The 13,323-nt window shown below is 50.0% G+C and overlaps 1 protein-coding gene across 1 annotated transcript; it reads right to left on the reverse strand.

The window, feature by feature from the left end:
• On the reverse strand, positions 1–13,213 carry TTI1 (TELO2 interacting protein 1). Its single transcript, XM_035567130.2, is given in 8 exon segments — positions 1–1,552; positions 5,881–5,968; positions 6,710–6,914; positions 8,354–8,494; positions 9,358–9,506; positions 10,311–10,499; positions 10,908–12,171; positions 12,173–13,213. Coding segments are annotated over 8 exon segments (3,312 nt in total). The 3' UTR covers positions 1–1,317.
• Between the last annotated feature and the right edge of the window lie 110 nt (positions 13,214–13,323).

Below are 13,323 nucleotides of genomic sequence, written 5' to 3' on the forward strand. Positions count from 1 at the left end.
TTTAACAATCAGTTTATTGCACTGGTTTTCGTATTTCTCAGCTTGCTTCCAAATTCATAGTCAAGATCTGTCCTTTCGCTTTACTAGCATAAAACTTTCACAAGCATGTCTGAAAGTAGCTGGCTGCCAGAAGTCACCCTGGGTGAGCCTGAGGAATCCAGGGCACGGTGTGGTCTGAGAGCAAACAAAGCACTTGCAGACAGCCTCAAGGGAAGGAGCCCAGAGGACGTGGTGCTGGGGAGTGCCCCAGCGCAGCTTCCAGGTGAACGAGCAGTGAGGCTGTACTGTGGTTCTGGAAGTCTCTTGGCAGGGGCAAAGCAGGACTTGCAGATTCATCTGCTCCCCCACTTGCTGCACGGTACTGCACCCACTCAGGCAACCAGTGGCACTGCACAGCACCAACGTGCTCACACCAAATGTTGCCATCTGACCTGGTAGGCACCCACCAGGTAACCTGTCCTGGGGCAGGGGCAGATGCTAAGTCTAGTTCTTGGGGTGGGTGTTGAAAATCTGGCAGGTCTGAGAAACAGCCTGCACAAAATAGCTGCAATCTGGGAATAAGGGGGATTCTTAAATCACTAAATCAAGGCTGGCCGTTTTCTTAAAAACCCTCTCACAGCTCAACAGTGAGAATTAAGCAGCACAATTTGTTTGGCCAGTTTTTGTAAACTGTAAGGGAAGAGCCTTGGTATTTCTATAGGGATATGGGGATGCCATTCTTGTCAGCAATACTAGTGAGGAATTAACTGGAAATGCATTTAACTCTTGTTTTTAGTATCAGTTAACATCAGAAAAGGATTTCTAATGTACCCAAAATTTATGCCTCTCCTGGAAGGTTAAGGCCAGAAAAGAACTTTCATTTCAGGTTGGCAGATGACTTTCCAGGTGTGAACAGGACAGAACACTGCAGTAGTGAGGAGGGTCAGAAGTGTGTGTGTAAGGTGCTGAAGGGGCATCGCCCAACAAGCAGGTGCTGGGAAGTCATTTCTGGAAAAACGCTTTGTATGGAAGAAACAAATGTGCTGTGACCCTTGGATTTCCTCCAACACCATGTGCAGAGAAGTAGAAGCCTGAAGGAACCAGGGTAAGGTACCCACCTCATTTTCATACACTTAAAAAAAAAAAAAAAAAAAAAAAAACAACAACAAAAAACCACACAAACACACCTTTTGCCCATGGGTAAGGTGTCTCAGCCAGTACCCCCAGACCATGCAATGGTTTTCCCTGGAATGAATCAGGGCCTAAATGACAGGATTTCTGTAAGTGAGAACTATCCTGGTGGTTCTTCTTTCCTCTGCCAGCTGCTGTGCAGGTCTGTCAAGCAGGAGATGCCTCTTGTGTGCCAGCCTGCAGCACGCTGCTCTCCTGTTGCTGCAGCTTCTCCAGCAGGAGCAGGACGTTGTCAGTGAACTCATTCCGCTGCCTCCCCATCCCACGAAGCTTCACAGGCTGCAAGCTGGTGTGGGGAGGCTCATACATGTGAGGGCAGCAGATCTCGTTCAGGAGGAGCCAGGTGCTGTCAGGGTCCACATGCATTAAGTGGAGGAAAACACTTCAGAAAACAAGGGGAAGAAAAGAAAGAGTAAGGAGAAGGCCTTTTGATTTGTGCCCAAGAGGGTCATTATAGGCAGCTATGGAAAGCTTTGGCATTGTCTGCAGCCTCTCCAAATTGATAGGTTTGGAGGCTCATTAGACAGTCATTAAGATGGCTCCTGTGCCCAAGAGACAGCTCAGTGTTTTCAGTCTACCACTGAGTGACAGGAAATAGTTCTTATGCTACACGGTACATTACTGACCTCAAGCAAGCAGCTGGTGAATACCTGACCCGGGCTTTGGTCTCAGCATCGCACGAGGGGGTGCTAAACTCAGAGGATCACATCTTCTGTGGGTGAGACTTGTGCTTGCAGAGCCTGTCCCTCATTTCCAGAGGCATACAACCTGAATGTGCTCCAATGTGATCGCTGTGTTTGGCAACAGTGCAAAATGCCTTCTTCGTGGTGCACAGCCAGGCCCAGGTGAACTCAAGGGTCTCTGTTCCCCTAGCTCTCTGATATCGCAGCTACGCTGCCTGGACAGGGAGAACTGGCCTGCCCCAAGTGCTAGTCTCCCAGGGCTGCCAGGCTGAGCAGAAGCATGGGCAGCCTTGCCAGGGCAGGGTCTAGAGCTGCCACCTGCTGAAAGCCCTGCACTGGCTCTCCAAGCCTCGGCAGCTGCCAGTGCTCTCCTGGTGCTCGCTTGGCCGTGGCGGTGGGAGCACAGAGCTGCCGGCCTGCCAGGGAGCAGCAGGTCCCCGGTGGTTTGCCCTGGCTTGTGATGGGCAGCTGCACAGAGATCAGCCTCACTCCTTATGGCTGGGGGATAGTCCTGGGCAAGAAAGATGAACCACTGGGAAGTAAACGTGGGAGTGGCATTCAGCTGGCATTGGCTTTTCCAGCATGTATACAGCTTTAACTCTTACATTCACAGCTAAAATACCCTGGTCTTCAACCTCGTCTCAGTCTGGAGAGGGCAGCCCTCGAGAGATTAGCTGGTCCCTGGAGAACCCCACTGCCTCTTGTGCCCATAAGGGCCTAAGGTGTGTGATTCACTCCTGATAACCCGGAGTGCTATGCAGCTTAAAGAACAACTTGACTTTAACATTTCCAAACTAACTCTTGGATAGTTCCTAAGCAACCTGTTTCCATGGCAAAGAAACCTAGGGTTAATCCAGGTTTGTTTTCTGTTTTGGCTTTTTTTTACTTAAATATAATTTTATTGAATTTTGCCTTGTGCAGGTGCCTGTTTTAGTGTACTTCAGCCCACCTTGCAAATGACAGCTGTCAATAAGTATCCAATAAGCTACACAGTCAAACCAAAAGAGGTCTAATGCTGTGTAATCAAATTTGGTAACTAAAAAGATCCCAAAATAGCTCATATTTGTTCTAGTTGTGCTAAACAACTTGTTCTACCGGCACAAAGCAGAGTTAGGCTATTCTGGTGCCTTGTATTTTCCCAAGCTCTAAGTGAAGTCACGGCACAGTGTGAACAGGCTGGCAAAAGGACAACTCTTTCTGGCTTTTGCAGCTATGCTGGATATTTAACTAAATACAGCTCGCCACAGACTTCAGTAAGAACTGGAGAAATTATTTCTGCATCCTAGAAAAAACATTCCTATCCAGAATGCTGACTGAAAGGTCAAATGGTAAACTTCACAGACTGTAAACATCTATTGAAAAGAAGTGTAAATTTCAAAACAGTCACTTCAAACTGGAAAAACTGTAGAGCTATTTGTAAAGTGTTGACATAGGCCAACGACAATTTCTTAATCTCTTTTCCTTCAAAGTTTTTTTTTTTCCCCCAAAGTGAGAAGCTTGTCAGAGATGTTGCCACTTACTAAATTGATCAGAAGCTCAGTTTTACACAATGCGACTTCCAGTTAACACCATTTCCTCCCCCCCCAACCTTGTCCCCAGGCTGTGGCCCTACAACACAACCCCTTAGCTGCTCAAGTGTTGCTGGTCACTTTACCCAGAGGTACACTGGTTTATTCTCAATAAAGGCGAAGATGTATCTAGTGTTCCCTGGCATTCCCAAACGCCTCTTCTTTTTTTTTTAAATTTAAGCAAGATTTTGGTAGTATTTCTCTCCTGGAATACTACCAGCAGTCATAACAAAGCCTACAGTCCCACTTTCTCTTCCTCAGACATGCTGGGGTTCATTTTTTTTCCCAGCATCTATTTTTGCCTTGAGTATTGCACAAAGCTGCATTTACCAAATTCTCTTATTCCCACTGCTTCATCTAATAAAACTACAGGGCCCCATAAATGGGATTAAATAGCCTCCCTGGAGCATGATAACATTCCTGAAAAACAGACAACCCCCCCCACCCTATGCCTCTTTTTTGTTTTTTTTTTGGTGACACCAGCACCTTGGCCCAAAATTCCTGCTCAGCCCTTTGCATACCTAGAGAATCTTCACTTTAAAATCAAACTTAGTCAATGCAGGGAGTTACTGCAGCTATAACTGACTTTGTAAGAGCTAACCTTCCTCCTGGCAGGTCACAACTCATGAGTTGTGTAAGAATCCAAAAAGGTGAGCAAAGGCCACTTCATATAAATCAATATGGCAAGCTGATTCCAAGCATCCTTTTACTTCGTATGATTTCTGTAGTGATAAAGCTGAGTTATGTGATGTATGTTGGCACTCAGGGTGTGGATAAGATTAGTTCTGTTCTATCTGCTTTTAAAAGCATTTAAAATGCAGAAAATTTCATGTAGCAGGCTGATAATTTGCCCTTGCCTCGATGCAAAGGGCCCTACATGTGACAGTCTAAGTCAGTTTGTAGGACTACTCTCAGACACGTGGAGAGCAAAGAAAAGGACTGGAGCGTACAGGAATCTGGAGGTTAAGCAGCCTACGAAAGGAAGCTGAAGCATGGCTGGGAAGTGATTCTTATCCTGGTGCTAGAGTCGACTGTTACGGTGCAAACTAATTTTGACTTTTCCAAGCTGAAACCTCCTATCAATCATGCATACTGCAGGTAAAAGTGATTGTGACATGTTTAACACTGATCCAGCCTGGCTCCAAGTCAGATAGGACTAAAATAATAACAATTTTTAAAAAAAAAGGTGTCAAGGACTGTAGGGAAATTGTAAAAACTGCAATTATTACCATCTGCATGGTTAGTATCAGGCCAGACATGATGCATGTATGTGTCTGGCCAACAAAGATAACTGATCACAGAAGACCCTGTTTCATTAGGTAAAATACGTCACGTATGGTGCATCAAAGACATGAGGGGAGCAATGTAATGTGGCATTTTTCTCTTAAAAACATATATATATATATACATGAGAAAACTGTCTTTGCTGACAGCTTTGTTCCCCGTTCTCCAACACCAGTGAGCTTGCTTCATAACACACCTTCTAATAACCCTACTGCATCATAGGGCCAATTCAGTATTCACTCCCCACCCCTGTCGTGTGGGGGGGTGGAAATTACATAGCTCTTCAGCCTGCTTTGTTAACGATTTAAAAGCTTAAGTTTCCAAATAGATAAATCCTGGTGTTCTGTTTCCCATGCCAGCATTGCTTACACAGATGCACATTATATTCTATCAAGGGTATGCAAGCCTACAGCAAAGAACCCCTTTGCAGAACAAATGCTGCTGAAGCCTGCAGCGATGCAATGAAAGCCACTAAGGTAAAAATAAACCGACTCTCACCAACTCAGGAATACAAACAAAGGTACAGCTACAGCTTCTGAGAGCTCCCTCTGTCTGAGCTGCTGCCCAGCCACACAAAAGCTCTTCACACCTTGCACACCCCTGGGAGGCTTGCACTCAGGTGAAAGGGAGCTGACAGGTTTTCTCTTTTTAACATTCTGCCCTCCGAAATCCGCAGTGCCTGCTGAACCTGCTCACAGCTGGCTACCTCTCCCATTAGGAGAGGGATGGTGGGCCACAGACAGAGCGTGGCTCTTCCTTGTCCTTCAGCAGAAACAGAGACGCATGGCTTTCTTCTTCATTTCCCGCGTTCTGTAACTGGACTCATTTTGCCTGCTGAAATCTCTGCCCTTGTTTCCAGGTGACAACATATGGCAGCAGCGATTTCTTATCCTGACAGCAGGAACATGTTGAGCAGGATTTTGAACACCAACTAGTCAAGTATGTCTGTCAACACTTCATAGGGCAAATGCATGCTCACCTAAACTGTTTATGCTCTTTTAACCTCTCCCAGCCTTCTCAGAGCAAGGGTTAGCTTCTATGAGAGACCCTGTTCTACAGGACACAGATGTGCTGGAGGAAGGAATGAGAAAGGGGCAAAAGGAAAGGGGTTACCTTTCTCCCCCTCTTCCCACATTACTTGTACACCAGATACACCTGCATTTAAAAGACATTACCTCTGGGCAGCTTCTTGCAACTTCATGGGTTGCTTGGCACTCAGGTAAATCAGGCAAGCATCTGCCACTTTATTCAGGTCACTCTCACCTGCAGAATGGAACAGAAAAGAAGGGTAGGAGGTAACCTACTCAGCTGCTGCCGCCTAATTGAATCTGCTCTAAATTGGCAGCAAGTGGCTTCTGAGCCTTTGAACCTTCTGACCCAGAGCTCTAATGACCTCTCCTCTAGAAAATCTTGCTGTAGAGCTAGGAAAGCAATCAAGGGCATTGAGACAGGAAAACAGCAACTAGCAAGCAAACCCTCTCCCTCATCAAAGTCAACTCCAGAAATTTAACCCAGAAGAATTTCAGAGAGTTTTATTCCATAGAAGAGTATGACATGCTGCATGTGAAAGGTCATCCAGAGAGATGCCCCAGAATGGAACCAGTCAGCTTAGCCAGTAGTCTCATCTGTTTCCAGTTCTTCCATTAATTACAAACAAAGCCTGACCCAACAGATCTGGCTGCAGCAACTCAAGCACTCTACTTTATACCCACTTCTCATGCACAAATGAGATGAGCAGTCAGATTCCACAAGGTACTGGGAAGCTCTCTCCCCATTTGTGTCTTGGGGAGTAAAGAGTGACTAGCTTCTCTTTACAGAGCTCTGAAAGAGGACAGATTAAGGTCCAGCAGGACCTGAGTGGGATGAGGGTGGAGAAGATCTGGAAATCAGTCCCATGGGGCAGCAGCAGGATGAGAAACCAGGACAGGCCTGGTCAGCCAAGATGAAAGGAGAAGTCAAGTTGGGGAGAGATCTCATACAACCTACACTTCCCCTGGTACTCACCCATGTCCAGCTTCTCGCACAGAGACCCCAGTCCCTGCAACACAGCCAGCTGTAACTTGAAGGCAAGCGTGTGGTTGTACACAGGCCCAGCTCTGGCACTTGCTGGGGCCTGGCTAAGGAGGGAACTGGTCAGCTTAGGCAGGACATCTTTGGAGAATCTCTGTCTCAAAAAGTCCCCACACGTTTGAGCCAGGGTACACAGCACCTAGTGGAGAAACATCAGTTACTGGAGGATAAGTGCACCTTATCTGTGAGTAGGCTACTCAAGAATATTGTTCTCTGCACCCTTCGGCAACGCTGGGGGATAAAGCATCTCCTTTGATACTTTTTTTACAGTTGAAAGCGATGTGATCTCACCTACCACTACTTCCCACAGGAAGCAGAAGGCAAATGCTTGATGGAGAGGCTGAGTGAGCTGCTTCTTGCTGTTCCGTTTCACATTGCTAACCTCCTGGGCCTGCCTTTCTTTCCTCAGCACGGTAAAAGTACGATTGACTTGTGAAGGCCTATTTAGAAGTGCTGAAGGAGCCTGATGGAAGATGCTATTAAAATATAAATCACCTATGTGGTGGCAACAGCCCATCAGCACCATGCCATGTAACAGAAAGGCCAATACACTACAGCACAGGGCACCCAGCACTACTGGTGTGCACCCAGGATAAAATCCAAACAGGCCTAGAGAATGGCCTTAAACAGGTATGAAAACGAAGGGGGGAATCTACAGGGCTCACCCAAGTGGCCAGAACATGGCTCTCTCTTGGAATTTCACTGAAGTTCCACTACGTGGTCTTAGTGTGCCGGACCGAGATCCTGGTTGTGTTGTGTTTGGCTTATACTGACACTGTACTTACTGTCCTCAGATGTAGAAAGGTAACACTCACACGGGACTTCTCACAACAAAACCCAAATGCAACGTTAACTGTAATTATCCTTTGAACTTTCCAAGAGTTAGTTTTTAAGCAGTGATCTCGTCCTTCTTTTTAGGGCAGGCACTCTGAAATTCTAGTGCCTGGCTTCTTGAATTTGGGGAATCAAAACTTTCCTTTTATTCACACTGAAGGATTTGAAAATGAATTTCATTCTGCACAGCGCAGGAAGCCCGGTGAAACTCTGGGGCTGTCAACCTCGGGCATCGCGTTTTATTGTTTAACTTGTGATTCAGGAAGAAGAATGCCGTCAGTAGATGTGGCCAGGAACTCTTCTGAAGTGTTATTATGAGGCTAAGTCTTTGCTTAACCTCTCCCCTCCCCTGCCAATGCCTCAATTGCTAAACGTTCCCTTCTCTTCAGTCTAAGCCTTCCACAGGGGGTTAGTGAGACTGGAGTTCCAGCACGGGCAAGTTGTACTACATAATGCCTCTGACAGTCAGCTGCTTAGGTGGTAAAAGAACCACTTTCCTCTTCCCTGCAGTAACTACGAATATTGCTGTTTCCCCCAGGAACAGTGTCAAGGTTTCATCTGTGGACAAGCTGTGGTTAAGAGCGGTACAAGCCCACCCAGTGCAGGGTGGTGACCCTGTGTTCTGAACATTAAAAAAAAGCACCCCCCAAACTCAGCGTTCCTCTCACTGGTCACAGCAGTGCCTGAGCTGCTTGCCTTCTAAGCACCAGCTGGAAGGCTGCTGGCAAAGATTCACTGCTGTACCTTGAAGGCTCTCAGCACTGCCAGAGGGTCATCGCTAATCAGCCGGGTGACGAGAGCTGGCCAGACACGATGAGCCATGGGAAGCAGATGGTTTCCGTGAGGATGTAGCACAGTTACGCAGAGCTCCAGCACATCCAGGACCTGTGTACGAGGGGCAGATGACAGACTTTCAGGGTGCTGCAGTGCCAGCACGAGGCATTCATGTGGGTGCCCAGCATCACAGCAGGGAGCAAGGAAAAAGAAGGGCTCTAATCCAAGAGGGTACAGTTACACCTCAGCATGAGCTGGGATAACTGAACAGTGCACGGAGCACAGGCCCACTTCTGAAAGCACCAAGCAGCCCAGGGACATAACCCGGCACCGTGCTATGGGGCCAGGCTGGAACCAGGGCCCAATTTCCAGCCAGATGCTGCAGGCTGGGCTGTGCACTAGGACCCTACTGTTCCTGTTGCACAGCAGCAACATCACCTTGTAGGACTGGGGCTGCTGCGCTAAGCATCTGGGTTATGCCTCACTGCTGCATTTTCTGTCTTGCTTTGCAGTTTAAAAGGAGGACACCTTCAAAGGATTTTCATAATTTAAAAAAAAAAAACAACAAAAAACAGGCTTTTAGCCCTGCTTATCATAACCCCGGCACTTCTGAAATGTTCATTAGTCTGTGCACTACAGTCTGAGTGAGGAAGGAGGATGGGAGAAAGATGCTTCTCCTTCCTTCACCTCAGGCTGAGGCAGGAGACTTGACTGTCGTGGGCACCGCGGAAAGGTGCCTGCCATGAAGCCACCCTTACGATCGCGCTCAGCCTGGCTGCCGTTCCTGAAGCAGACTACCTTCAGAAAACTGCCTCCCTTTTTCTTGCCAACACTGGGAGGGGCTGTCCTGAACAGGCATATGGCAGCACTAACCTCGTTACAGCAGGAGGCCCGACGGGCACCATGTACACGGTGAGGAGCTACCAGCCCCCTCCACGGCACCACCTGTCCCCTCAAAGCCGGCGTTCGCTCACCTTCAGCCGCACACGGAGGTTCCTGTCAGACAGCAAGTGGATGCACCTTTCCATCACATCTTTGGCCAGCTGAGCATGGCTTGGCAGAGGAGTTTCTCCTTCTGTGTCGGAGTTGCTTGGCTCAGGTTTAGCAACAGGGGGAACCTCATCTGGAAGACAAAACTGTTACTGAAGCCATAAAAACGACTTGGAGATTCTGGGAGATCACAACACACACACAAAACTACTCTGCAAATTCCCAGTTGAGACCTTTGGCATTTTTGAGCATGCTTAGATATAAGCAGATACGCTTCAGCTCTGTGAGTTCAGCGGCAGATTCAGATTGTGGGACTGGGGAAGTTTTGCTTTCTTTACTGGACGATGCAATTGGTGTGACATTTGCAGTCTCTCTTTACCACAGAGTTCTTTATTTTCCATTGATTTTTACTGAAAATGAAAAGCCAGGGTATCTAAAGATGAAGTATTTAAAGGTCAGGATTTCGGCATAGCCCAATAAAGGCTAAAAAGTTCCCTATATGAATGTCTGCAGGGCCTTTAAAGGCAAGGTGGGAAGGAAGCAGCAACATTATTAGCCAAGAAAAAATGGTACAGAGATTCCCAAGAGAGGCTGAGGAAGATGCAGTAGGATTCTGGAAAGAGGCAAGTTTGGGTCCTGAACCCCACATGCCTCTTATGAGTGAGAAAATACCCAGTTTTTATGGCTTAGAGCTAGACCACGCCTCGATCTGCAAACATTTTACTTTTTTTTTCCCTCCCCCTGAGCACAGAACAAAGCAAGAACACCAAGCAGCACCTCACATGAGCTACGGTTGGCTCAAGGCAGATCTGAGACTACCGTGAGCATGTTAGTCTTTCAACCCAGTTCTACCCCCACCATCCGCCAAAAGGAAGCCTCCCAGCTCACCGTCTGTCTCTAAGCTGAAGACACTTTGTCAGTCACGCACAGTACTGACCTGCCTCCTCATCACCAGAGTCAGAAAGATTGCCCTCTGCAACCTGCTTCTGTCTGACATAGTCGAGGAAGAATTGCTCCACTTCTTGCCTTGTTATCGCCGGCTGCACCTGGGCCAAAGTCCCGCTCTGCCACTCAGCAGCCTGCCTTCGCTGGTGTTCCTCGCTGCAGGACGGTCCGAACCACTTGACTGCAAAAGAGGAACTGAGATGTCACCGAGCATTCGTGATCCCTTCCTGCAGGTCAGCAGGCTACCACAGGTTCCTTGGGAGAAGAATATGACTCTCGAGTCTCGTGGGATTGAGCTACAGAGCAGGCACCAGCGGTCACATCACCGTGACCTCCCTGATGGTGCACACCTCCTACAGCCCTGACGGATGCAGCAATAAGCCCCGAGCGCTTCTGCAGGGCGTTTCTGGGAGGAGCACACCCATCCTGTCTGAGCCACTACAGGCCAAACAGAAACTGCCTGCGGAGCGTGGACGCTACTGGCAATCTTTGCTTAAGCACTGGCCCACAAGCAAGGCAAAGTTGTCATCCTGCTGTACCCTCAGTTACACTAACACTGAATTGTGCAAAGTAAACATCGCTTAGGTACCTAGAGCTGCCATTAGTGAGTAGAGGACCCCGAGGAAGGTGGAGGCCTGGTGATTATACGACTGATCTAGCGTCGACAGGACGTCTTGGATAACGTCTTCTACCAGCGGCAGCAAGCTGGCATCCGAGTGCCTCAGCATAGTGTCCAGCACCTGGGACGCGTGCGGCTGATGTGCCAAATGGCGCAAATTCAGGGAAATCCCGTTCACCAGGTAGTCAGAATTCTCATTAATCAAACACTGCACGGAGTCGTAACTGCAGGCCTCGCATATGTCCACCAGCGTTCCCATCGCCGTCTCACTGATCAGCAGAGTCTTGTCTCCGGCCTTTTCCAACACTGGGTAGAGAGCTGACAGCAGAAGCAACCGGAATTCTTTCCCAAGGACCGCAGCGAAGCAGCCGACCCCTTCCAGCTGGATGCAGATCTGCCAGATGTTGCTGTTCATGGTGCGGGTCGTTACACGCGGGTCTGGGGATGGCAGAACGCTGCCGCAGGCAGCCCCTGGGAGGGCAGCAAGTCCTGAATGATTCACAGAGAGCTCATGGCTGGTTTCTTCTGCATCAATGCTGGTGACTAAATACCAGTTTGCCTGGTCTGTGTACTCATCAAGAATGGACGTTATGGACCCTTTGATATCATCCACGTTCAGTGAAACTTCCCTTTCCTGAAGGACATCCACCCCTACGCCAGCAGCTCCTGCAATCAGCTCATTGAGGACCATTGCAGCCTGCTTTCGGTACATGGCAGACTCGCTGTACAGCCCCATGAAATGATCCACGAGCAAGTAGAGGTTTCCATAGTAGCCAAGAACACGGCAAACTTGCTGAAGGAGCTGGAAAACTTTTTCCTCCGTGAAGAAGCGGAAGTATTTCTTCTGGCATCTGCCCGTCTGCACACCATGCTGCAAGGAGCCCTCGTACCCGCTCCCAGAGCCCCAGCGCCTGTCTTCCACTATCTTCACATCTGTCACGTCCAGCTCCAGAACTTGCATCAGTGCTTTGGACAGACGCTGGAGGTGGGATGCGGAGTTGAGGACAATGTTAACCTTGGGGCCCAGCAGCTTCAGGTAGCCAAGCAATAAGCTCAAGGTGGCAAACTTGCCCGTGTCGTCCTGAGAGTTCATCAGGCGAGGCAGAGCTGTGGCGAGGGAATGGAGGTTCTCCGAGAGAACATCAGCAAGAGCCCTGTTGTGTGCTACCAGCTGCTGCTCTGCAATGTGCTGCAGAACCTCGTTACATCTGCTTTGGACTTCGCTGTTTTCATCAGTTAACCAGCCCGACCAAGGCCTTTAGAAGATGAGTGAACGAGTCCACCAGTGACTGCCTGCAGTTCCTCACTAAGTGATGGACGAGTTCCACCAGCTCCAGTCTCACTTTCCAGTGCGAGTGAACTGAGGAACGTTCAACAATTTTATGTAAGAGGAGAGAGAGTTTTTCTGCGGTATTTTTACTCCAGTCAGGTCCTCTATGGACCGCCAGTTTTGATACTCCACTTTGTTCCACTGACGGCTTCTCTTTATTCTCTGGGATCCTGGCTAGCTGTTCATCAGCCATGACCAAACCGACAACCCGATAAAACACTCTGATGGCAGCGACGGTGGTTCCGTGACCTTGTTTGATGTCTGCGGTAATAACTCGAGACAGCGCAATAGAAACGCCGGGCAGAAACGAAGCAAACGAATCCCCACATTGCTGCTCCTCATCTTCACGCAGCCGCCTGTGCTGCTGGCACTCACACCGCAGAACGAGGGCCTGCAGACACTTCAGGGCGGAGATCTTGACCTGCTTTGCTCTTTCCCGTTCCGCCAGGCCCAGGAGCAGGGACACGGCGAACCCCAGGAGGTGCAGCGCCGGCGGCTGGTACAGCGACAAGATAACGTCCCCGTCTGCGGAATGGATCAGGGCGTGCAGCGCCTCCACCACGGCCAGCTTCAGCTCCTCCGAGGCCGGGGCCGGGGCCGGGGCCGGGGCCTGCGGGGGGCCGGGGCCGGGGGCGAGGCAGGCGCAGAGCTCGGCCAGCAGCTCCCGCAGCAGCTCCGGGCCCCGCAGGCGGGTGGCGCCCAGCACGGCGGCCAGGCCCCGCGCCGCGCTCTGAGCCAGCCGCTCCCGCCGCGGCCCCGGCGAGGCGAGGGCGAGGCGCAGCGGGAAGAGGACGTACTCCTGCAGCTCCTGCAGCGCCGCCGCGCCCACCGCCGCCAGCCGGGCCCGCAGCAGCGCCACGTTCTCGGCGGTCTGCGCCTGGGTCAGCCGCACGCAGGCGGGCCGCAGGGCGCCGAAGGCCTCCCGGGGGGTGGCGAACACGGCCATGGCGGGGCCGCGGCAGCGTCACGGGACCGGGACCGGGACCGGGATCGGGATCGGGGCCAGGCCCGCGGGTGCCGCCGCCGCCGCCGCCGGCCCCGGGCCCCGCCGGGCGC

This window comes from Cygnus atratus, chromosome 16, assembly GCF_013377495.2.
Source record: "Cygnus atratus isolate AKBS03 ecotype Queensland, Australia chromosome 16, CAtr_DNAZoo_HiC_assembly, whole genome shotgun sequence".
NCBI classification, from domain to species: domain Eukaryota; kingdom Metazoa; phylum Chordata; class Aves; order Anseriformes; family Anatidae; genus Cygnus; species Cygnus atratus.